The 24086-nt window shown below is 36.6% G+C and overlaps 1 protein-coding gene across 2 annotated transcripts in view; it reads right to left on the reverse strand.

Annotated features, from left to right (window-relative positions):
- kiaa0825 (KIAA0825 ortholog) overlaps positions 1–24086 on the reverse strand; it is a 409330-nt gene that overhangs the window by 157159 nt on the left and 228085 nt on the right. For both annotated transcript variants that reach the window (XM_039759351.1, XM_039759352.1), the window contains exons 14-15: positions 4905–5084; positions 1501–1728 (exon numbers count right to left, since the gene is read on the reverse strand). In XM_039759351.1, coding sequence (XP_039615285.1) covers positions 1501–1728; positions 4905–5084 — 408 coding nt within the window. The remainder of the gene's footprint in view (positions 1–1500; positions 1729–4904; positions 5085–24086) is intronic.

Genomic DNA, 24086 nt, shown 5'->3' on the forward strand with positions numbered 1-24086 from the left:
CACCAACTTGCTCCTCTGTTAATATTTGTAATATACATAACAGTTCTCTCCTGTTCCAGTGAGATGTGCCTTATGCACATGTGGCTGTTGCTTCTTGCTGGTGCTATGCATTTCATTGTTCATTCTGACTTCTCTGTTATGTTCTTTTTAAATTTACTTCAGGATTATTGTTCTTGCCAAAGTTATCTGAACATAAGGACTTTGATTTTCTCTTGGGAACTCCTTACCTGCAGTCAGAGGTCTTGATGCAACTCCACTACACTTCACCCAGTTTCCATGAGCCCTCTCCTGGTATCTTTTACACCTTCTGCATTATAGGTGAGCGAGTTTCCATTTTCTCATTTAGCAGTGCCTGACTGTTCCTGACTGTTCTCTGTTAGGTTAATTTGCTGACCTCCACTCAATTTACTGGTAGGTATTAGGTTTTGGACCCTGGCTAATGTGATTGTGATTTGGTGTTGTAGCTACAATAGCATGCTGTTTGCATCTAAATATTTTCGAAGATGCTCCTTCGGATTGCTTATCACTAAACAGCTATATATTTTGTAGGAGATAAAATATCTGGTATGAGTTTTGCAGGGGTATTTGGTCTTAGAAAATTCAGCATTCACAATGCTGCTACAGCAATTAGGTATTCATCATTACAGCTTCAAGGATTGAATTTCTATCCCTGAGAAAACTCCACAACACATTACTACTATATGGTACTAGAATTTATTCATCTCTCTCCTTGAAATTCTTGATTGTTTCAACTTCTCCCAGCACGTTAAATTTTCTATACACAAAAAAGGTCCCATTCTAGATTGGGTTTGCATTGCTGGGTTTGATATAGTCAATCCTGTGAAAACTGAATTGAGCACTACAGATTATAAACTTTACATTTGATTCCAGTATTCCATTGTCTCAGTCCTCACAAAAGCTTGTTATTATATTCAGGAATATTAAACATATTGATCATGGTCTTATCTCTAGGTGTTTTCACACTCATAGTCTGTTTGCTGTGTGCCGAATCAGGAAATCTCCAGTTAGTTCATTGACTGAGTGTATGAATAAATAACAAATAGTAATATTAAATCGTAATCTTATTTTCCTTAGCCTATAAGTTCTGAAAAACAAATCATAATTGTACATTAATGAGTGTAGAAATATTTCATGTTTAAATACTAAATGTAATCTTCAATGACTACATTAACTCCTTCTCACTTTTGTCCAAACCTTATTTAACTGTAAGTATCAGATGGCTTTAGCTGTCTTAATTTAATTAAATGCATTATAATTTAATTTGATTTCATTTAACAACAAACAAAATGCTTGAATTAGGTCAAACACATACAAATTTATAAAGAAATTGATATTAACTGTCAAGTAAAGCATTATATTGTTTTTCATTGAACAAAATGAGACAGTGAAATGATGAATACTGTATATAGGCAAACATCTCAAAGTAAAATATGTGTGCTAATTCAAGTAATGACTGAAATTACAGATGTAATTACTTACTTTTTCCAGATTCCTTCCTTTTTATTTCCCATGGAACATAATTCCATTCCTTTGGAATTCTACTTAGGAGATATTCAGGGACCATTTGTTTATGCTGGTAGATCCCATGGTTTTCACAGTCTTGCCAGGCATGAACCATAGAGATGAGTTGGTTTACAACACTAGTGATGGGTCTGATCACTGCCATTCTCAGACATGACATTGCTTCAAGTTCTGGTTTGCTCATATCTGCAAAATAACAAGTAGCACTACAGATTCAGTATAGTAAAAAATAAGTGTATCAAGCTGCAGGTTTTATAAGATTATATATCTATTGCAGGTGTATACGAGATAAAACTCATTTTCTCAGTTTTCTAAATTTATCATGAAGTCTGACTAACTCAGTGAATAAAATAACATTTTATTTGATATATATGGGTATCTATATGTCTGTCCTTTTTTAAACTTGTGTCTTCAAGGTTACTGGAGATTGGAGTATGGAGAAACACCCTATGTAGAAACTTGAACACACTCTAGAGAAATGATGGTCATCGCCATCTGAACCAAGAAGCAAATTTTTATAATAATAATGACACCAATGCCTCATGTTATAAACCAGTGGTTCTCAATGTTATCAGGTGGCATGGGAACACAATAAAAAAATAAATAAACAATGAAAATGATAGATAACCAAGGTTTTGCAATGGAGAGTAAAGAAACACTCTGAGAATATTGATGCTAGGTGCCTGTTAAAAGGACCATAGCTTACATGGCAGCTTAAACTGAGTCTCCATACTCTGTTGCGAGACTCGCTTCCTGTCTCTCTAGCCCTTTCTCTCTCTTCCATACCCATCACCTACAACAACTGGAAGTCTCCCTCTGCTCACATGGCAGCAACAACTATCTTTTGCGCCCCATCTTTTTTAGTTAATCTTTGACAGGATAAAGCCTCCCTGCAGATCACAGGCCAAGACTGTTGGATTTGTGCAGTGTAGAGCATCTGAACAAGAAATTATTGTCTTTCTGCCCACCCCTCCTCCATGCCTTGCAAGGGCAATCCATGCAGCCTTTCTTCCTCTTAGGTCCAGTCCACTAACATTACAATATTTTTCATTTGGTAAACTTGCTTGGTGTATGATTATTTATGTAACAGTTTTTGAGATTGCCAGAATAATGCAAAAGAATATACAATGAGGAACAAAGACGAGTTTTAATAATTATTAATAAAATAAACTTTTCCATTTCCATTTTAGTGTCCATTAATTTTAATCAAGAGCAGAAAGTTATTGTTTCAGAAAGAATCATTAATGTTTGGTTACCTTCATACAGAAATCTGTACTAACAATTATAGACACTGGAACCTGATATGACATTTGTAAATTTTATGATTCCAAATTCTTGTATATCAAACCACACTACTGCTCTTACGTCTCTGTATATCTCAATCAGCCACAACATTAAAACTGTTGGCAGGTGAAGTGAATAACATTGATTATCACATTACAGTAGCACCTTTTAAGGTGTGGGATATATTAGCAAGGAAAAGAACAATCAGTTCTTGCAGGTGATGTCCTCGAAGCAGGAAAAATGGGCAAGTGTTAAGGATCTGAGTGACTTTGACAAAGGCCAAATTGTGATGGCTAGACAACCGGGTCAGAGCATCACCAAAATGGCAGGTCTTGGTGGGGTGTTCCTAGTATGCAGTGATTATTTCATACCAAAAGTGGTCCCAAGAAGCAAAACCGGTGAACTGACAACATGGTCACTGATGTGCAAAAAAAAGACCTTAATCCTGGCCTTGAGAGAAAGGGGTCAGAACATGCAGTGCAGTTTGCTGCATTTGGGGCCGTGTAACCACAGACCAGTCAGAGTGCACATGCTGACTCTTAGTCCACCACCAAAAGTGCCTACAATGGATATGTGAATGTCAGAAGTTGACCATGGAGCAAGGGAAGAGGTGGTATGGTCTTAAGAATTGCACTTTGTTTTACAACATGTGGACGGCCGGGTGCATGTGCATCATGTACCTAAGGAAAAGATGGCAACAAGATGTACTATGGGAAGAAGGCAAGCTAGTGGAAGCATTGTGATTCTCTGAGCAATGTTCTGCTGAAAAACTTTGGGTCATGGCATTAATGTGGATGTTGCTTTGACACATACTACCTACCTAAAGATTATTACAGACCATGTACACTCGTTCATTGCAATGTTATTCTCTGATCGCAGTGGGCTCTTTCAGCAGGATAATGCACTCTGCCACATTGTAAAAATTGTTCAGGAATGTTTAAAGAACATGACAAACTACTCAAGGTATTGACTTGTCCTCCAAATTCCCAAAGTCTCAATTCAATCGAGCATCTACAGGACGCGCTATAAGTGCAATTTATGGAGGCCTCACCTTACAACACAGGACTTTTAGGATTTGCTCTTAATATTGTGGTGCCAGATACCACAAGACACTTTCAGAAGTCCTATGTAGTGCATGCCTTGATTGGTCAAAGCTGTTTTGGCAGCACAATATTAGGCAGGTGGTTTTAACACTGTGGCTGATCTGTGTATATAAAACAATAAAATATCTGATAACGTCTGTCTGATGAAGAGAGGAAACAATAAACTCAAAGGAAGACGGATGTAAGGGCTAAGAATGTCCAAGGAAACAAAAAAGAGGGATATAAGAGCTAGCATTTCGAAAGAACAGAGGTGTGAAAATGCATGCCACAATCGAAACAGATAAACTTACCATTGTACCTTTAAGCTTGTTTTAATAAACAAGCACTTTTCTATGCTAGTGAAAATATAATTAATTAAAATAGCACTTGGCAAGCTAGTTAAAATGTATTTCATTAAAATAGCACTTGGCATGCTATCTATAATCTCTTGCTTAAATTTCCAAATTAAATATTTCATGCACAAGGGACAGGGGAGTAGAAAACATTATAGTTCTGTTTGTTAAACGTTCTGTATTACATATTTGAAAAAAAGAAGAAAACAAAAAGTGGATGAGACCCTCTGCTATAAGCCTAATGAACTTTCTTGGGACATCCATAGTTATAGACAGTTTATGCCTACTCCCTCCCCCTTAACTCCATCTAGAACAAAATTAGCAGATCATTCTTTTAATTATGAACAAGAGAATCTTAAAAAGATAATCCAGTAAAAGTTCCAGGTTCTATGTGCGAAAAAGACTAATATGTCAAGCTAATGTATTTTCTAATATTGCAACAATTAATTTTAACAACATGGTTTTAATGCTTTTAAATAATGGACAATTCCCAACTTATCCAAATAATAAATTCTATCAAACTAGTATTTGCAAAACTGCAATTAACATTATTACAATAAGAAAAGCTTGACTGACTTAAATGTTACATACCGTACAAATGATGATCTTTCATTCACACCATTGTCTAGAATAGTTTTCTTACCTGAAAGGTCACTGAAAGATTCCCATAATTCCTTCTTATCAAAGTATTCTTCTATCACAACACAAAGAAACTTAGGAGACAAATAAGGGCTGATCAACACCATGAAAATTGCTTCCATAAGTAGTGTTTGATCTTGAAAATTATTTGCTGGATCACTTTCACCTTCAGTTATTAGGAAATCTAAAAACAAAATTGGCAATATTAAGAAGCTATTATTTATTATACCATGGAATCAATGAAGCAGTTAATGTCAAATCATTTTACAGCTGCATGGACAAAGATAAATGTGAAACTTGAATTGAGAGACAGAACAAAAAAAAAAGGAGCACAGTTTAATAACGACCAAGGATGATGTTTGGTGGCAATAAAGAAAAAGGTTAAGTAGCCTTTATACATACAGTACATTATTATTAAATCAGTAGTTTTGAATATGTATTTTGACTGGCAAAACTCTTTCTAAATACTTTTTTAATAAATATCTGTTGTAAAAGTGGAATATTTTTCGACAGAAATTGTGTATACTGTATTTGAAACTGACAAGGACACTGTACACAAGAGATGAAAATCACTAACAATGCTCTCACTACTTTTTGAAATATATGTTTTGACAACAGCAAGCCATGAGGTACATTATCTTTGAGCGTTTTGACGATTCAGGTAGAAAAAATTGAATACATTTATAAGATTTCTCTGCTTTGTTTATTTAATTAATTTCTTGAATTATGAAGATACTGTACATATTTAATTGAATAAAATTATGTGTATTGAGATGGTTAATGGAAACTACTGGCTTAATCTTTATATTTTCTTTGCTTGTGGTGTCATTGTCACATTATTATTGTCCTGCTAAATAGATGCAAAATGTGTCATTATAATTTGCTAGCACATTTTTTTTTCACCGAGACCTTAGGAGTTTCATTTTTCTGCATTTGCCATGAAGGTAGTAGTCTAATACAAAATATTAAAGAATATTTAAAAGGTTTAACATAAACATACCGAGTACAAAATAATTTTGATTATTAGTTTTTTAAGATTTATATTGTTAACATATATACAGTACAGTGCCTTAAAAAGTATTCAGACCCTTTCAATTTTTATACATGTTGCACTCTTGTTCTAAAATCATTTAATTTTTCTCTCATTAAGCAACACTCAATACCTCAGAATGACAATGAAGATAAATCAAGATTTTAGAAATTTGTGTAAATTTATTAAAGATAAAAAGCTGAAATATTACACTGACACAAGTATTCAGACCCTTTCCTCACTAGTTGAAGCACTTCTGGCAGCCATTACAGCCTGGAGTCTTCTTAGGTATGACGTGACAGGCTTCACATGCCTGGATTTGGGGATTTTCTGCTATTCTACTCTTTAGATCATCTCAAAGTCTGTCAGGTTGGATGGAGGCACTCAGTGGAAAGCTCAGGTATCTCCAGAGATGTTTGTTTGGGTTCAAGTCTGGGCTCTGGTTGGGCCATTCAAGAACATTTACAGAGTTGACCCTAAGCTAAATCTGTAGTTGTCCCTAAATTTGATCTTAGGGCCATTGCTCTACTGAAAGGTGAACCAACAGCCCATGAAGCTCTGGAGCAGGTTTTTTTTAAGGATACCTCTATATGTTACTCTGTTCAGCTTTCCCTCAACCATGACTAGTCCCCCAGTCCCTGCCACTGGAAAAACGACCCCACAGTATGATGTTGCCACCACCATGCTTCACTGTTGGAATGGTATTGCACAGGTGATGAGCAGTGCCAGGCATTGTCCAGACATGATGCTTTGAGCTAAGGTCAAACAGTTGAATCCTGGTTTTGTCAGAACAGAGAATCTGGTTTCTCATTATCTGCGAGTTCTTCAAGTAACTTTTTGACACCTCCAAGAAGGATTTCATGGGTCACCTGGCCACTCTGCCATAAAGCTCACACTAGTGGAGTTTTGCAGTGTTGGTTATATTTCTGAAAGTCTCTCGCATCTCCCAAATAGTTCTCTGGAGCTCAGCCAGGTTCTTTGTGACTTCACTCCTCAGAGGCATGCAGCTCTAGTAAGAGACACGGTTGTTCCAAACTACTGGAATTTAGAAATTATGGAGCCCACGGTGCTCATGCGAACCTTCAATTCTACAGATTTTTGTAACCTTCCATAATCTGTTCCCGGACACAATCCTGCCTCTAAGTTCTGCAGGCAGTTTCTTCAACATCATGTCATGGCTTTTGCTCTGATACACACTGTCAACTGTAGAACCTTTTATAGACAGGTGAGTGCCTTTCCTATTCACATACAACCAATTGAACTGACCACAGGTGGACTCCAAACAAGGTGTAGAGACATCTCAGCATAGATTAATACGATGGTATGCCCCTGAGCCAGGTGTCATAGCAAAAGGTCTGAAAACTCTTTTTTAATAAATTTGCAACAATTCCTAAAATCCTGTTTTAACTTTGTTTTTTTTATTCTTGGATTTGCTTTTGAAGAGGAAAACCATTTTAGTAAAAGGCTGCAACACACCATAACATGAAAAAGTGAACTTGTCAGAATACTTTCTGAAGGCACTGTAGGTGACAGAGTGGCTAGTGCTGCTACTTCACAATTCCAGAGTTCCGAATTTAAATTTAAGTTCTGAGTGTAAGCCTCAGGTCAGGCAGTGCCTCTGTGAAGTTCTCACATTTTCCTCATTTCTGTGCAAACATTCCAATCTGGATACTGAGATTTTCCTGAGACACCTTAAAGTGTGTGGATATACATTGTGGCAGATTGGTACACCTTTCAGGGTTAGTCAGTGCCTTGCCCAGGCATAATGCTGAACAACGTTTTGTTTACATGTTTCTAATTTAGGATTAGAAGGCCTCCTAAATGGATTCCTTGATATTAATATTTTTTCTCACAGAATTACAGTTTCCATCTTACTTAAAACAAAAATGCAGAGCACACACAGAAACAACCAGTTTTTAACCTACATTAAATGTCAGTTTTAATTGTCCACCTAAATGGCTTATCTTGCATCTACTGGAGTGTCTAGGATGTGCAAAAAAATTAAACCTGCTGTGTTTGACAACAGGCAAAATATTACGTTTGACCAAAGCATTGTGCTGTACTTAGAATGCTCTGTAAGTTTTAGTTTGTTTCATGCTCATACATAGTGAACAGAATCATAAGGTAATTAACAAATAAACACTAAATATGTTTCTGTATAAGCATCAAGGATTGAAACACAGTGAAGAAATATCAGTAGAGTACATATGGAGAAATACAATAAAAATTAAACAACAGATGTCACTGGGAGAAAACAGCTTAAGTTGTTAAAATAAAAAACGGAAATAGAAATAGCCAAGAAAAGAGAAATGCATACTTAAAGAAAAAACAGGATTTGAAGTCTGGAAAGCAAACTTTGGTACAGAACAATAAGGATGACAGCATAGCATAAGCAAGCAAAATGGAGTGAGCAGTAAGCACTCCATGTTGTTAGTACTGTAGAAGACTCTTATGCCATGTGAGGGGTTTACACTTTAAAAATATTTATTTATGCTATATAATTTGACTATGCACACATTTTAACAAATATAAAATTTAAAAGAGTTTATGGATTATTTGAGTACATTAAGGAAACTAGTTTAAATGTATAACTCAAAAATCAGAAGTTCCAGAATTAAAAAAAGAGAAGAAATAGCCCACTAATTAATTTTTTGTACTTTATACAAGTATTAACAGGCCTTACAAGCAGACTGGCATTGCTAAGTAAGGCTGAATACTGAGGGATTTATTGTAACAAATTAACATGAGTGTAATACACAATAAAGAATGAATGATGAACTTCTGCATTGTGGTTTCATTTTTGATAACGCTGCATGTACTCTGCAGTGTATCTTTACCTTGTAGATGGAGTTTTCAGTAATACTTTTAATTTAAAAGTTAAAAATATTATAGCACTTGAGATAACAATTTAAACAACAACAGCCAATATGTTGCCAACTCATGTTGCCCTTTGTTGACTACAGCTCTGCCTTTAACATGGTTGCCCCCCATAAACTCACCCATAAACTATCTGCACTTGGCCTGCACCCCACCCTCTGTGACTGGCTCCTACTTTCTGACTGGCAGGCCCCAGTCTGTCAGGATTGGTAATAGGACTTCACCCACCATTATCACAAACACAGGCACCCCACAGGGATGCATCCTCAGCCCCATTCTCTACACCCTGTTCACCCTCGACTGTGTCGCCTCCCACAAAGATAACATCATCCTAAAGTTTGTAGACGACACCGCAATGATAGGATGCATCATGGGTGGGGATGAGGCGGCCTAAAGGAGATAGGTGGACAGTCTGAAGTCATGGTGTGAGGACAACAACCTCACCCTCAACACAGACAAGACGAAGGAGATGATAGTGGACATGAGGAAGGACAGGAGATCTCACTGGCCACTGTTCATCCAAGGGCTTGAAGTGGAGAGGGTGAGCAGCATTAAATACCTGGGTGTCTACATCAGTGGGAATCTCATTTGGACACTTAACACCACACAGCTGGTCAAGAGGGCCCAGCAATGGCTGCACTTTCTGAGGAGACTGAGGAAGTTTGGTATGTTGACTAATATCCTCAGTAACTTTTAGAGCTGCATTGTTGAGAGCATCTTGACCAGCTGGATCAGCGTGTGGTATGGCAACACTACTGCTATGGACAGCAAACACCTGCAGAGAGTGATAAAGACTGCTGTGAAGATCACCAGGACCCCACTGCCCTCTCTGCAGAGCATCGAAAACTTCTGAGTCCAAAGGAGAACTGCCTTATCCTCACTCACCCCCAACACAAACTGTTTTTTGACAGTAACCTCTCTTTTGAGAAACAGGTTAATTCTGTAGTCAAGAGTTGCTTTTTCCAGCTTCGTCTATTAGGTAAGATCAAGCCTTTTTTTTTATCTTCTAAGCATCTTGAGAAAGCTACTCATGCTTTTACCTTTTCTCGCCTTGATTACTGCAACTCGCTGTATTCTGGGATTAATAAATCCTTGATACGCAGGTTGCAGTTGGTCCAGAATGCTGCCGCTCGCTTTCTGGTTGGGGCAAGAAAGTCTGATTCTGTTTCTCCATTATTAGCTTCTTTACACTGGCTGCTTAGATCTTTTGATCAGTTGTACCTTGTTGTTCCTCGTACCAAGTGTAAAACTAAGGGGGACAGAGCTTTCACAGCTGCTGCTCCTCGCCTGTGGAACTCTTTACCTCATCACATAAAGGAGTCATCTACAATTGAACCGTTCAAAATGAGATTAAAGACTCATTTCTATTCAATTGCATTCCGTGACCTTCAGTAATACTGATGGTTTCCTCATTGTGATTATGTAACATTACTTCTATTTATTTTATTTATGTTCATTTATTTTATTTCTATTTATGCTATTCATGTTAATTGCATGTTTTTCTTTTATTCTATTATTGTAAAGCACTTTGGCCGCAGCATTCCTATGTTGCTTTAAATGTGCTACATAAATAAAATTGACATTGACATTGTTCACACTTCTACCCTAAGGCAGGACATAAAGAAGTACGAAATGCAGGACTTCCAGGCTAAATACTGTAACTCTTTCTTTCCCAAGGCAATTAGACTCCTAAATAACTGACTGGAATTTATAACCATGGTTCACCTCATTCTATCTACCTCACACAACTGTATTTGACTTGTCCATCACACACCTACCTGTACAATTACACTTCTATTCTGTTTTTATACTTTATGCTGCCTCTGTTCCTTATAATTTATCTGCTACTTATTATTTATGTTTATCTTTATATGTTGGTTTTGGCATTTTGTGTGGATAGCAAAGAAAGAATTTCATTGTACAGGGAAACGTGTTTCCTTACTGTGCACATAACAATAAACTTTGAACTTGAACTTTAGTTGTATAATGTAAAGTTAATCAGAACAATTTTGCTACCAATAGTTGTATGGGTTACTTCATCAATGTACTGTTGGCCTTTTTTCCTTTGTGTTCCTTTTTCACGCAGGGTATTGAATTTGGCCATATAGTACTGTATATGATGTCTTGGTGCTACTGCACTGAACTGATGCCAGTGTTATGAATTAATTTATTTATATTAAGGTGATAAACTCCTCCTCAGTATATTGTGACTCAAATAAAAAGAGCTGCACACCCCTAAATGATCAGATATTGTCTTGTTCACATGCAAAATATTAACGCAAAGTTTGCTGAGCTTTTGAAATCATGTTTCCTATGGTCTGATGCAAATGTTGTTGACTAATACTGAAAGTTATTAAGTGGTCATACTGGTCAATCATGGCTTGACTTCATGCTTGGTTTCCACCCTGATGCACCTTGTCACCTGTGTTACCCTTGGACTCTATACAAGGTGTAGAAAAATCCCAATGATGATCAATAAAACCGAACGTACCTGACTCATATTTCAAGTGTTATAGCAAAGGGTCTGAATACTTGTATCAGTGTGATATTTCATTGTTTTTATTTTTAATAAAGTAGCAAAAATTTCATTCTGAGGTACTGAGTGTTACTTTATCTGCTGGAAAAAAATAGTTTAAATGTGTCTGGCTGCTAAATACCAAAAGGTGAAAAAGTGAAGGGGTCTGAATACTTTCTGAATCCACTGTAGATTGCATCCAATGGGGATTTTTAAAAAAAAGTCTACTTCAAATCAATGCTTGACATTTCGTAAAATTTATAATTTCCTGTGTTGACACCCTTTTCAGATGGGTTCCATATTTGTATACAATACTACTGGGACGGGATTTAGCATTCCATAACCTGGACTGGATTAAGAAGTGGATTTAATAATTGATGGATAGATGGACGGTGTTATGTAAGTTAATAATAATGAACAGCTTGACTTTGATGGTGCCGAGATGACACTTGGTCATTTTATTCGCAGCTTTCAACTTTAGACCATTGAGATGGGGACTCACATTCATAATGAAGAGTAACCATTGAAAATAACCCATTTTTCTAGTTTAGACCTTTCTTGAGGAAAAATCATGGACAATGTTTTCCTTTAAGGTGTTTGTTACCAGTTCAGAATAAATATAAGAAAAAAACTGAAATTTACAGAAGAAGAAAACTATAACACAGCTAAGGATCTCTATATAGGAATTATGGGGCTAATGGTAACAAGCAAAAAAGTAAATGACAAGCGTAAAGACAGAGGTTAACAGAAATGTTCAGAGAATCAAAAGGAGCTCAAATTTTGCTTTCCATTTATTAAATATGTCCTAACATCTTTTGCAATTAGACTGCTGCATTTTAAGCATGTGTATTGTTGATGCTTTTTCTTAGATTCTCATTTACTAAAATAGTATAAATGCTTGCATATAAAGTAGTTGACATAATTTATTTGCAACTGAAGGAAAGTATTAAAAAACAATGTTGTTGCAATTTAGAACAGTGCAAGTCCATATTATTTAATGAGTTGTTTTTTTTTTTGTTTTTTTTTAACAGGCTCTCTAGCCTTCTTCCCTGTATCATTCAAAATTCCATTTATACCTCTGCTATCTTTTCTCTTTTATACAGTAAGCCACGGTCTAAGTCCCATCCACCAAACCTGTAAAAGTTTGTCTCATTAAACTCCACTCTGTCCTTCTAAATAAAGATGCCTGCCAATCACTTTGTCGCAGCCTTTGCATGCAGCACCACAGACAGCTGTCACTTAGAGTACCACTGCTTCAGCATCATGATAAACTTGATACCATCACCAGTCTCCCGGTACTTTTAAAGACGCTGAGCCTATTCACCAGATGTAAGGGTTTCTGGTTCAAATCTCTTCAAAAAATGCATTCAGAAGCAACTACAGTATATAAAATTTATTGCAAAATAAGAACTTTCTCTTTTTCTGGGTACAGTATTTATAAAGTTCCTTCTCTGTTTACCAAATGCAAAAACAAATGTCAGGAAACCTCAGCCATCCACACAGCAGGTTACCTTCCAGAAAGACAGGTGTACAGAGACACTAATGCTCATTTGAACAAATACTGTATGCTTTGTATGCTTATACGTTTGTAGTTTAAATAAGCAGTCACTGTAGTTGTGTTATGTTCTACTGTTTATAATGTGCTTTCAACAATCATTTGCTTTACCGTAAGATATTACCAAAAGCTTAAAACCCTCCAATTAAATATTACCTTTGTCTATAGGATTAATCATCTAAAAGAGCATTAAAAGTCTTTTCATCTCTGCTGGCACACATGGAAATACTAGAATACTTTTGCTGATTACAGTATGAATAAATGAAACCCCCTTCAAATGCCAATTACATATAAACAAAAGTAAAAAATAAAATTTAAAATTATAAACAGGGAATCTAGTTAGAAGCAGTTGTCAGCAAAAAATCATATTTTTTAAAGATGTTACACTGCAACACAAAATATTTATTTAGTGCTAGAAATGGTTTGGTTTAAGATCATGGAATCTCTGCCATTTAGACTAAACACTCAATGTGTATAGCTGGCACGTTTCCTTGTGTGTGTATGGGATTTTTTTCTCAATACTCCAGTATTACTCCTCAATCACACAGCCATGAAGGTTAAGTAAGTTAATTATTATATCCAAATTAAGAGGCCTGAGTGAACATTGGTGTGTGCACAAACACACTCTGATGTCTTATCCAGGGTTGGTTCCCTCATTGTAACCAGTGTTCCCAGGATTAGCACTTGATACTCAAAATCATGACTTGGTTAAACATCACATAGAGATGCCCCAATATGAAAAAAGAATGTCTGCCAAAAACTGAAATGGAAAAGCTGCAGTATCTGAATGCAAATTGTCTGTTTTTATTCAAAATCAAATGCTAGGATTTATTATAACTATAATAATAATAATAATAATAATAATAATAATAATAATAATAATAATAATAATAATAATATATTTTATCAGATCACTTGGCTCAGGCAAGTTTATTTTGGGCTGTGCAGAGTCACTGGTTCTAATTTATTTTTTTCTTATTTCTACTTCCCTCCCCTATTTATGCTAATCCCTTTAGGGGAACTCAGCAGTATTTGCACCTTCCTCAAATTACAATTTTTTTTTATTAGTGCAATGTTTTGTGGATTTTAAATTGTAGATGCTTATATTTTATTTTTTGCTCAAACAAACAAGATTAACTGAAACACAGGACACTTGCAGGGGCAAGTAACATCAAAGTGTCTTCTTTTTCCGAATTGTACCAGGGCATCAAAGCATCCTCTTTTTCTGAGTTGTACCAGTAATCAATCACCTTAAAACATCTGTGTAAATGAAGCAGAAGACCAGGAAATACTTTATAACCTGTGAACAGATGGATGCCATAGGACTATTTGGAATTACCAAATTACAATATACTTTACAGCTTGGGAAAGGAAGTAGTGTGGAGATACTAAAAAGATCAAAAACTCTGAGTGAAGTTATCAATCATCTGGGCACCCAGTCAATCAAATGTGTGTAACATCACATGTTCTGAAGCTCCATGTGGAATTTTAATATAAATATGGTTTGTCCAAAGGGCGAAGGCGATGTCAGAAAATGAGACCATGCAACTGTTTCATCTGACTGTCAATGAAAGCATCTCATGAATAACACCGATTGCTAGTTCAAAAGCTGCCACAAGACAAACTTCTAATTCTTGACATTCCTTGTTAGCTTTTTTTAAAGATTATATATATACTTTGCAATCTATATTTTATTTTATACTTTCTTCAGCTGGTATTATTATTTTTTAATAAATACCGTTTTTCTTTTAGATTTCTATACTTTGTCTTTATATCTAGAGTGACTGAAATAATAAATTGAAAATTAAACACCTGTTTTGGGAGTATCCACATTACCTGTCCATAGGATTTATCAAGGTCACGTCTCAAAAGAAAAGACAGCAGTGGTAAAAGAAGGGTTTATTGTGGGTCATACTCTGTCAAAAATACTGAGGTTAAGAAAGTCACAAAGAGCTAATGGAGATGCAGATTTCAGTACTCAAAACACACAAATCAGTCAATCTGCTAAAACGACACCAGTAAAGGAATGGTTTAGCATTTGATTTTTATAGAGTTACAGTTTTTTTTTCTAAGTGTATAGTAGGAACTTACTGTAAGTTGATAGCCAGCTACCAATTATATACACCAGATTAGAAAAACCCGGTTTGATTTTTTTTTCTTCGTTAATATGCATGTTACATTTTTTTAGCATGCCCCACCTCATCAACTTTAAAGTAACAATAATTAAAATTCACAATAAAACATACACTTATAGTTATTTATAATATTAAAAAAATAAAATCTCTTAATTCTAACACTTAGAATTATTGTCTTCTAAACAAGAAGACAATACTTGTCAACTGTGTGCACACATATTCAATATTTAGACTCATTTCATATAACACTGAAATAAACTGACATATACTTTGCTCACTTTTATACATTTAGAACACCAATAAAAACGCAACAAAACAGAATTTTTAAATGAATCACAAAAAACAGGAAATAAATGTAATTTTTTGCTTATCACCACTATGCATTTTTTTGCTTCCCACAAGACCTATTTAAATGGCTGACGGTTTCCTCAAAGATATATTTGATATTGTTGACTAAATTTGAGGTTTAGAGCACAGCATGAATGTCACATACTATATGCTGGAAATACAACTTCAAATGCAATGTAACTTGATGTGCTTCAGCATCAATAAAGTGGTATCTTGTAGTGCACAGGATCTAAAACTACTTTTAAACTTAAAAACATGTTTTGTGCATTATGAAAGATTTCATTTTTCAAATGTTTTGTCTACTGTGAAGGTGGCTTTGTTTTGGAGTGCTACAAGACTATCAAATGGAGTTTTGGTTTCTGTAAACTATTGCTGTAGGCTCTTGCACTGATTTATTCAAAGTTTTGGAGAGCAGCAACAGAAATTTACAGTATATGTACAGTATGCAGTTGGTCATATCATAGGATTGGTAAATTCTGAAATGTTTGTTGAAATGATCAGTAACTTAAGTTAATCCTAGTGAGTTTAACTCTTTGCTTAGGTTTTGTGCGGCTGATGACCAGTTAGGTTTTCTTCAATTAAAATGTTGTAACATAAATGTAGGCTATAATTCATAAAAGAGTATGCCATAGGACTGTACATTAATTTGTGTATTTAGCATGATCTCCATCTGGAGTAATATTAAAAAATGGCAAATTGCTAGTGCATACTTGGCCTTGTAATTTGGCAGCATTTTGGCAAATCTGTTGGCACATCCTTGTTGTGTAACACTTTTTTTGGAGTAGTTTCCTTGGAAATAATAGTACATGTGTGAAACTGTCACCAGGAGGCAGCTGGATTCTACTGCATCCCACTGAAAAACATACTTTAAAATACTTACATTTTTGTGTTTGTTATGACAATAGGTAAAATATATTTGGTCTTAGCTTACTTTTTCCCTTCTGTGCATTAAAGAAATTGAGATATACTGTATATTCACTAGAAAATGTCTAATGGTGACACTAAGTCCCACTGAAAACTATACTCAGAAAAGCTTTCATAACAGTCTGATAACTAATTGTGTAATCAAAGTTTGAATCACAAAATGCTACATAAAAACTTTCATTCATTTTCCAAAACTGCTGATTCCAATAGAAAATCACAGAGATCTAATAGACTTTTTGTTAAAAATCTTTTAAAACACTGAAAATCTGTTAATCATTTTGTATTGGGTGCCATCGATCTATCTTATAATGTTAACAATAAAATATCAAGAAATGAGAAATGGCTGTGTTTAAGAGAACTCTGTCTCTTTAAATTGTGAACTCTATTTCAGGTTCAGAGCAAATGATCATGCAAGTCAACCGAATTCTAGCATTTTTAATATGATAACATTTATGGAAAGAAACATTCAGAAGAAACTATCACATTTACCTTATAAAAGTACAGACTACCACATTTTTAAGAATCATTAATAAACAAAAAATATTTGATGTTACAACCACTCCTTTGTTCCTTCCTGACAAGATACCAACATAAGCAGATGTATGTAAGTGTTTGAGAAGTCAGCAACTTGGCTGAACAGAAGGGATGCCTTACAGGAGAACTGACCAATTTACAAGGTGGATGATGTTGAACATACAAGATTCTTTTCTAAGGTAAGTGTGAAAGATGGCTGTGGTGCTGCCTTTGTGCTTTATGAAGATTTAGACACTGGGCAATGTTAGTACACTGTGAAAATGATAATGCTGTCTATACCTCAGGTAATGACTTTCTATTTCATCTAGCAGAATGCATTATTGACTCTATTATGTCTAATCCTCAGGTTATAAAAACTATTTCATTTATTAGGAGACACTCATATAACTATTCATAGTATTCATTCAATAATTGTTTATTACACAATAATAAGCACCTTTACAAGAACTGGGAACATACTGTAACACTTGTAACTACCATCAAAATCAGTGAAATTGTGATAAAAAACTTTGAGTGAAGTAATCCATGATATCGGCACCCAGCCAATCAAATGTGTGTAATATCACATGTATGGAGGAGTATTCCGGCTAACAGAGAGGAAGAATCCTTACCCAGATAAAAAGCTCCAGGTGGATGGACAGACATTCCGACAAAGAAACAAAAGTTCCCTTACCCAGATATGAAGCAGCAGGCAGATAGACGTGAAAGAAAACTGTAACTTTGTAATGTAACTGCTTGCAAGTTATTAAGTGTTTAAAGTTGTTTTGCTATAACGGTAGGTTATTCATACAGACATCTGTCATAAGCAGATGTATTTAAGTGTTTGAGGTTACAGGTTGCAGTAAGCTGACTTAAGACAACTTCCTTCTTTAGCAACACATCTGTTAGACACAGGAAAGATGACTTTTCCTTCTTTGGGGCCCCTCTTGACACATGTACAAAATTGATGAAATGCTTGCATGCTGTTTCATAATTTCATTCTTACAATATTAAAAGCGAATTGAAACCGGAAAACTTTGCTCTTCTGCTTTGCAAAGCATGAATCCATGTACTCATCTGTGACTGAATAAAGACTGATTGATTGAACTAATCCTGTCTTCCTTGTGGGTTACTTCCACATGAAGAGGCATCACAACCAGTAAAACATAGCGTAACTTTCCTGGCCGGGATCAGTGGAAAGGCCAGGTAAGGACTGTCTCTGGGGGGCAGCTTAATCCCCCAAGATGTTAGATGGCAGCAACATTAGAACATTAGAACAATCTAGACGAGAACAGGCCATTCAGCCCAACAAAGCTCGCCAGTCCTATCCACTTGTTTCCTCCAAGAAAACATCAAGTCGAGTTTTGAAAGTCCCTAACGTCTTACTGTCTACCACACTACTTGGTAGCTTATTCCAAGTGTCTATCGTTCTTTGTGTAAAGAAAAACTTCCTAATGTTTGTGCGAAATTTACCCTTAACAAGTTTCCAACTGTGTCCCCGTGTTCTTGATGAGCTCATTTTAAAATACAAGTCTCGATCCACTGTACTAATTCCCTTCATAATTTTAAACACTTCAATCATGTCACCTCTTAATCTTCTTTTGCTTAAACTGTAAAGGCTCAGCTCTTTTAATCTTTCCTCATAATTCAACCCCTGTAGACCTGGAATCAGCCTAGTCGCTCTTCTCTGGACCTTTTCTAGTGCTGCTATGTCCTTTTGTAGCCTGGAGACCAAAACTGCACACAGTACTCAAGATGAGGCCTCACCAGTGCATTATAAAGGTTGAGCATAACCTCCTTGGACTTGTACTCCACAGATCGTGCTATATAACCTAACATTCTGTTAGCCTTCTTAATGGCTTCTGAACACTGTTTGGAAGTTGATAGCTTGGAGTCCACTATGACTCCTAAATCCTTCTCATAAGGTGTACTCTCGATTTTCCGACCGCCCATTGTGTATTCAAACCTAATATTTTTACTTCCTATGTGTAATACTTTACATTTACTGACATTAAATTTCATCTGCCACAAATCTGCCCAAGCCTGTATGCTATCCAAGTCCTTCTGTAATGATATAACGGATTCCAAATTATCTGCTAATCCACCTATCTTGGTATCATCTGCAAACTTAACCAGCTTGTTACTTATATTCCTATCTAAATCATTTATATATATTAAAATAGCAGCGGCCCTAGCACTGACCCCTGTGGAACACCACTCTTAACATCGCCAGTTCTGATGAGGTTCCTCGCACCATCACCCTCTGCTTCCTGTGTCTGAGCCAATTCTGCACCCATCTAAAAACATCACCCTGAACTCCCACTTCTTTTAACTTGATGCCCAACCTCTCATGTGGCACCTTATCAAATGCTTTCTGAAAGTCCAGATAAATAATATCATAAGCTCCACTTTGATCGTATCCTTTTGTTGCCTCCTCATAGAATTCCAACATGTTAGTAAAACACGACCTCCCCCTTCTGAACCCATGCTGACTGTTCAGAATAACTCCTGTCCTTGTCATGTGTTGCTCAATCTTATCCTTAATAATTCCTTCCATTAATTTTCCTGTGATGCTTGTTAAGCTTACTGGCCTATAGTTGCTTGGATCTGCCCTGTCACCCTTTTTATATAATGGGATGATATTTGCCATTTTCCAGTCCTTTGGAATCTCTCCAGTGCACAGTGACTTCCTAAAAATATGTGTCAAGGGTTTATATATGTACTCACTAGCCTCCTTAAGAACACGAGGATAAATATTATCTGGGCCTGGTGATTTGTTTGATTTCATCTTATTTAATCTGAGCAGCACTTCTCCCTCTACAATTTCCAAATCCCTCAGTACCTCCTTAGTAGTTTGTTTACCTCTGGAGGTTATCCACTTGCTCACTTGTAAACACCTCAGAAAAATGTAAGTTTAGGGCATCTGCTATTTCATTGTCTGTATCTTTTAATTCCCTTTACTATTCCTGATGAACTTGACCTCCTCCTTAACTGTTCTTTTACTACTAAAATACTGAAAGAATCTCTTGGGGTCTTTCTTCGCCTTATCTGCTATATTCCTCTCCAACTGTCTTTTAGCCTCTCTGATATCCTTCTTAATGGTTGCCCTCATGTTCTCATACTGCTACGGTTCTCTTTGCAGTCATTAGTCTTATATGCCTTATACAGCAGTTTTTCCTTTGCAACTTCTTTTTAAATCTTTATTAATCCATCGTGGAGTTTTTTAGTTTCCTATTACTTCCAAATTTAGGTATGTATCTGTCCTGCATTACATGTAAAACATTTTAAACCTGTTCCACTGCTCCTCGACTGTCTCCACATTTAAAAGCTTATCCCAGTCTATCCTACTTAGACTTTGTGCATCTGCTCAAAATTAGCCCTACTAAAGTTCAACTTAACAATTTTAGTCTTTGCATCTGTACTCTTACAAAATACTGAGAATTGTATTACATTATGGTCACTTGACCCTAGTGGTTCAATCACCTCTACACCCTCAATTCTATCCTGATTATTACAGAATACTAAATCCAGACAGGCTTCACCCCTTGTTGGTGCTTTAACATGCTGTGTTAAAAACAGTCGCTGATTACTTCTAAAAACTCCTGCTCTTGTGCTCCTCCATCTGTAAGGTTATCCCAGTTAATATTTGGATAATTAAAGTCCCCCATGACTATAATATCCCCTGTAAACTTGCCTTTTGATATTACTAAAAAGATGTGTGTTGAAATTACTGTCTGAATTGGGTGGTCTATAACACACTCCTAAAATGAGACCTTTTCCCTAATATTTTCCAGGCGAAGCCACATGTCCTCACTAAGATGGGGCTCATCATCCAACTGAAGATGACTTACATTTAATTCCTGTTTGGCATAAACAGCAACCCCACCTCCTTTTCTGTTCTGTCTATCCTTCCTAAAAATGTGTATCCCTCTATGTTACACTCATCCCCATCTTTGTTATTTAGCCAGGTTTCCGTTATTGCTATAATATCATAATTATGCTCTGCTACATACAACTCCAACTCACTTACCTTATTTTTGATACTTCTAGCATTAAGGCAAGCTATTTTTAATGTGTTAATCCTTCTATCTTTACGTGTTTGCTTAAAATTTACATTACTATGCATTTTTATTTCTACACCATTGTTTGTTCTTCCATGTATAGATCTAAATCTGGCCTGTCCTAAACTCCCTGCCCCCCATTCCCTAGTTTAAACAATCCTCGACTAGCCTACACATACGCCTCCCCAATACATTGGTGCCCCTCCGGTTCAGATGTAACCTGTCATGGCGGAACAGGTCCCATCTGTTCCAAAAGGAGTCCCAATGCCCCATAAACCTATACCCTTCTACCCTGCACCAAGATTTGAGCCACGCGTTAAGCCTTCTAATCTCCTCAATCTTACCTGGACTGGCGCGTGGCACAGGCAGAACTTCGGAGAAGACTACCTTGTCAGTTCTGCTCCTCAGCTTGGTACCTAACTCTTTGAATTTGGATTGCAGAACTGAGAGACTACCCTTATGTATGTCATTTGTTCCAACGTGGACAATGACAACTGGATCCACTCCCGCTCTGGCCAAGAGCCTATCCACCCTTCCAGGGAGGTCTCCCACCTGTGCTCCCAGAAGGCAACACACCGCAGACTCTCTCTCTGGAGCACACCTGCGCTTCAATCCCCTAATGATTGAGTCCCCAACTATCACTACCTCTCTCTTTTTGGGAACTGGTTTTGAGGTGGCCCATTGGGGCTCCTCAACCCTGCCTACCACCTCAGAATTATCAGAGTCACCGTCCAGCTTCGCCAGGACATGATAACGGTTAGACACTTCTAATTCTGGGGTTGATGCCCCCGGACAGTGTGCACCCTTTACCTTACACCTTGTGACCATGACCCACCTATTCCTACCTGTCTGGTCTGGAATCTCCTCCCGCGCCACCTTAGGAACCCTGGATATCAGTGCCCATTCAGACACCAGCAAGGAATGAAGGGAATTACAGTTGGGTAATGCAGTCCTGATGGGGCCAGGTGGTGCCGCAAGAGGGTACTGCAGGGAGTTACACTCCCTACTATTTGGGGCTTACATATGACCTGAAAGTGCTTCCAACGGGAGAAGCCCTGGCACTGAAAGTACTCTCACGTCCTCAATAAAAAGAACCGCACTGCCTTGTCCAGGTGAGTCGGACCTGGGAGCAGAGATGGGCAATACTCAACTGTAGGAGAGAAGTGTGGTGGTGAAAGAGGAAGGAGAGATGACTTGTGTTTTGTGCTTGTGTAAATGAGGTTTTTGTATAATAAAATAACTTTTGTTTGAACCTGGGACTGTCTTGTGTGCTCGGGTTTAGGGTGTGGGGGCTCACTGGCATGCCCTAGCTTTCACACACTGTACTTAAATATCATGTGCTTATAGGGAATATTTAATGGGAGTTACCAGAAAAATCTTAATAAGTTGACAGGTGTTACTATTTGGAAAAAGAAAAGAATCCTGAATATTTTATATATCCAATCATCCATGTTTCCAAGCTATCTTATTCATTACTTGTGAGAGCCAGAGACCATGCCAGCACTAAACAGGCATGAGGCTAGAGCCAGGAATTGATGGGGTATCATCTCATCGTAGTGCACATTGTACATACAGTACTCACAATCTGTGACTAAAAATCTAATACTGAAAAAAAAATTCAATAATTGTATTTATTTTAAACTTTGCAAAACAAGGAATGTCCCCTGACATTTCATTTAATAATAAAGCAGATTGTAAAAATTGAGTTACACTGCACTTATTTTTTGTTCATGTTTTGAAACAACATCATATGAATTTCAGCTGTTTATGATGGGAGAAGTAACTTTCTTTTGTCTTTTAGCATCCACCCATTAATATTCGGAATTCATTTCATCTTGTAGATGGTCACAGGTAGCAGAGTCTGCCTCAATGGAAATGTGCTCAAGGAAAGACATAGACAGCGCATCAAAGTACACTTAGGCCCAAACACTCACACCCTTACATGTACAGTTGTATTACAATACACAAATCTCTGTTGCTCTAAAACAGGGTTCTCAATTCTTGTCCTGGAGGGCCACAGTGGCTTCAGGTCTTCATTGTAACCCTTTTCTTAATCAGTTCACTGTTTTTATTGCAAATTAACTTATTTTGAATTAATTTTAATTGACTTGTTTTTTAAGATTTGTTTGCCTGAATTTCTTCATTGTTCCTCTGAATTGCTTCATTTCTTTCCTTAAAAAGCACCCAAACAGAAATGAAATGTGAAGTGACTGAGCCAACAGAAGACCAACTACTGTACGTGCGTTTAAGTTCTCCTGCGAATAAGTCGGGGCTTGATTTTACTGTCTAACTTCCGGTATTTTATAATGTCAGTCATATAAGTTGAATGCGGAAAACTCACGCTATTGGTCCAAGAGATTATGATATGCTAACGCCCACCTGAGAGAGTAACCATGGATCACACTGGCCATTTTTTCTATGTATTGCGCCTATGTGACCACACGGTAATATCCAAACTATTCTGTAACGACGTTTGCACTGTTTTGTATTTTTTTGTATCTCACAACCTCATATACCTTTATCGTAAGAGCATCCCTCATCTGCAATGAAGCATTTAATCAGAAGAAAATATGAAGCTGGTTTTAAATTAAAAGTCATTGAAGTGAAGAAAGAAATTGGCAATTGCGCTGCTACAACAAAATTCAATGTGTCTGAGAAACTGGCACTTGGAGGAAACAATAAGATGTAAAAAAAAAAAATTAAGTGTCGCATTTTTGAACAGGTGTTTAAGTCAAGGTCTGATTTTATGACCAATTTTTCGGGATTCAAGACCCAACTTATACGAGAGTATATACGGTAAGTCAGGGCCTCAAACTCCAACCAATTTCATTCCAACTAGTTGGTTAATTAGGCGCTGATTCTTGTTGTTAACTAAACCTGTTCTTTAATTCCATGGCTTGGTGCTGCTCTCATTGTGCGATAGCATACATTTCTGAAATTGTTGATTTTCTCTTTTCTAAGTGCAGTGTTAAAATGTTTTGTGGAACTGAACAGATCAACATTCAAGAGACATTCACCTTTCTTTATTTTCAGATATTGTATGAAGGACACAGTTTGCTGCTCATGTTTTGGCTCATTTTATACCTCACTATTGTTTGGCAGCTAATTAAGGAAAAGCCTCTGAGTCATCAAGAGCAAGTCAATTACAACTAATACAAAAGAAGTTAATCAGCAGTAAAAACAGGTCACTAATTAGGAGAAGGGTTAGAATGAAAACCTGAGGTCACT

The sequence above is a fragment of the Polypterus senegalus genome, chromosome 7 (assembly GCF_016835505.1).
Source record: "Polypterus senegalus isolate Bchr_013 chromosome 7, ASM1683550v1, whole genome shotgun sequence".
Classification (NCBI taxonomy): Eukaryota; Metazoa; Chordata; class Cladistia; order Polypteriformes; family Polypteridae; genus Polypterus; species Polypterus senegalus.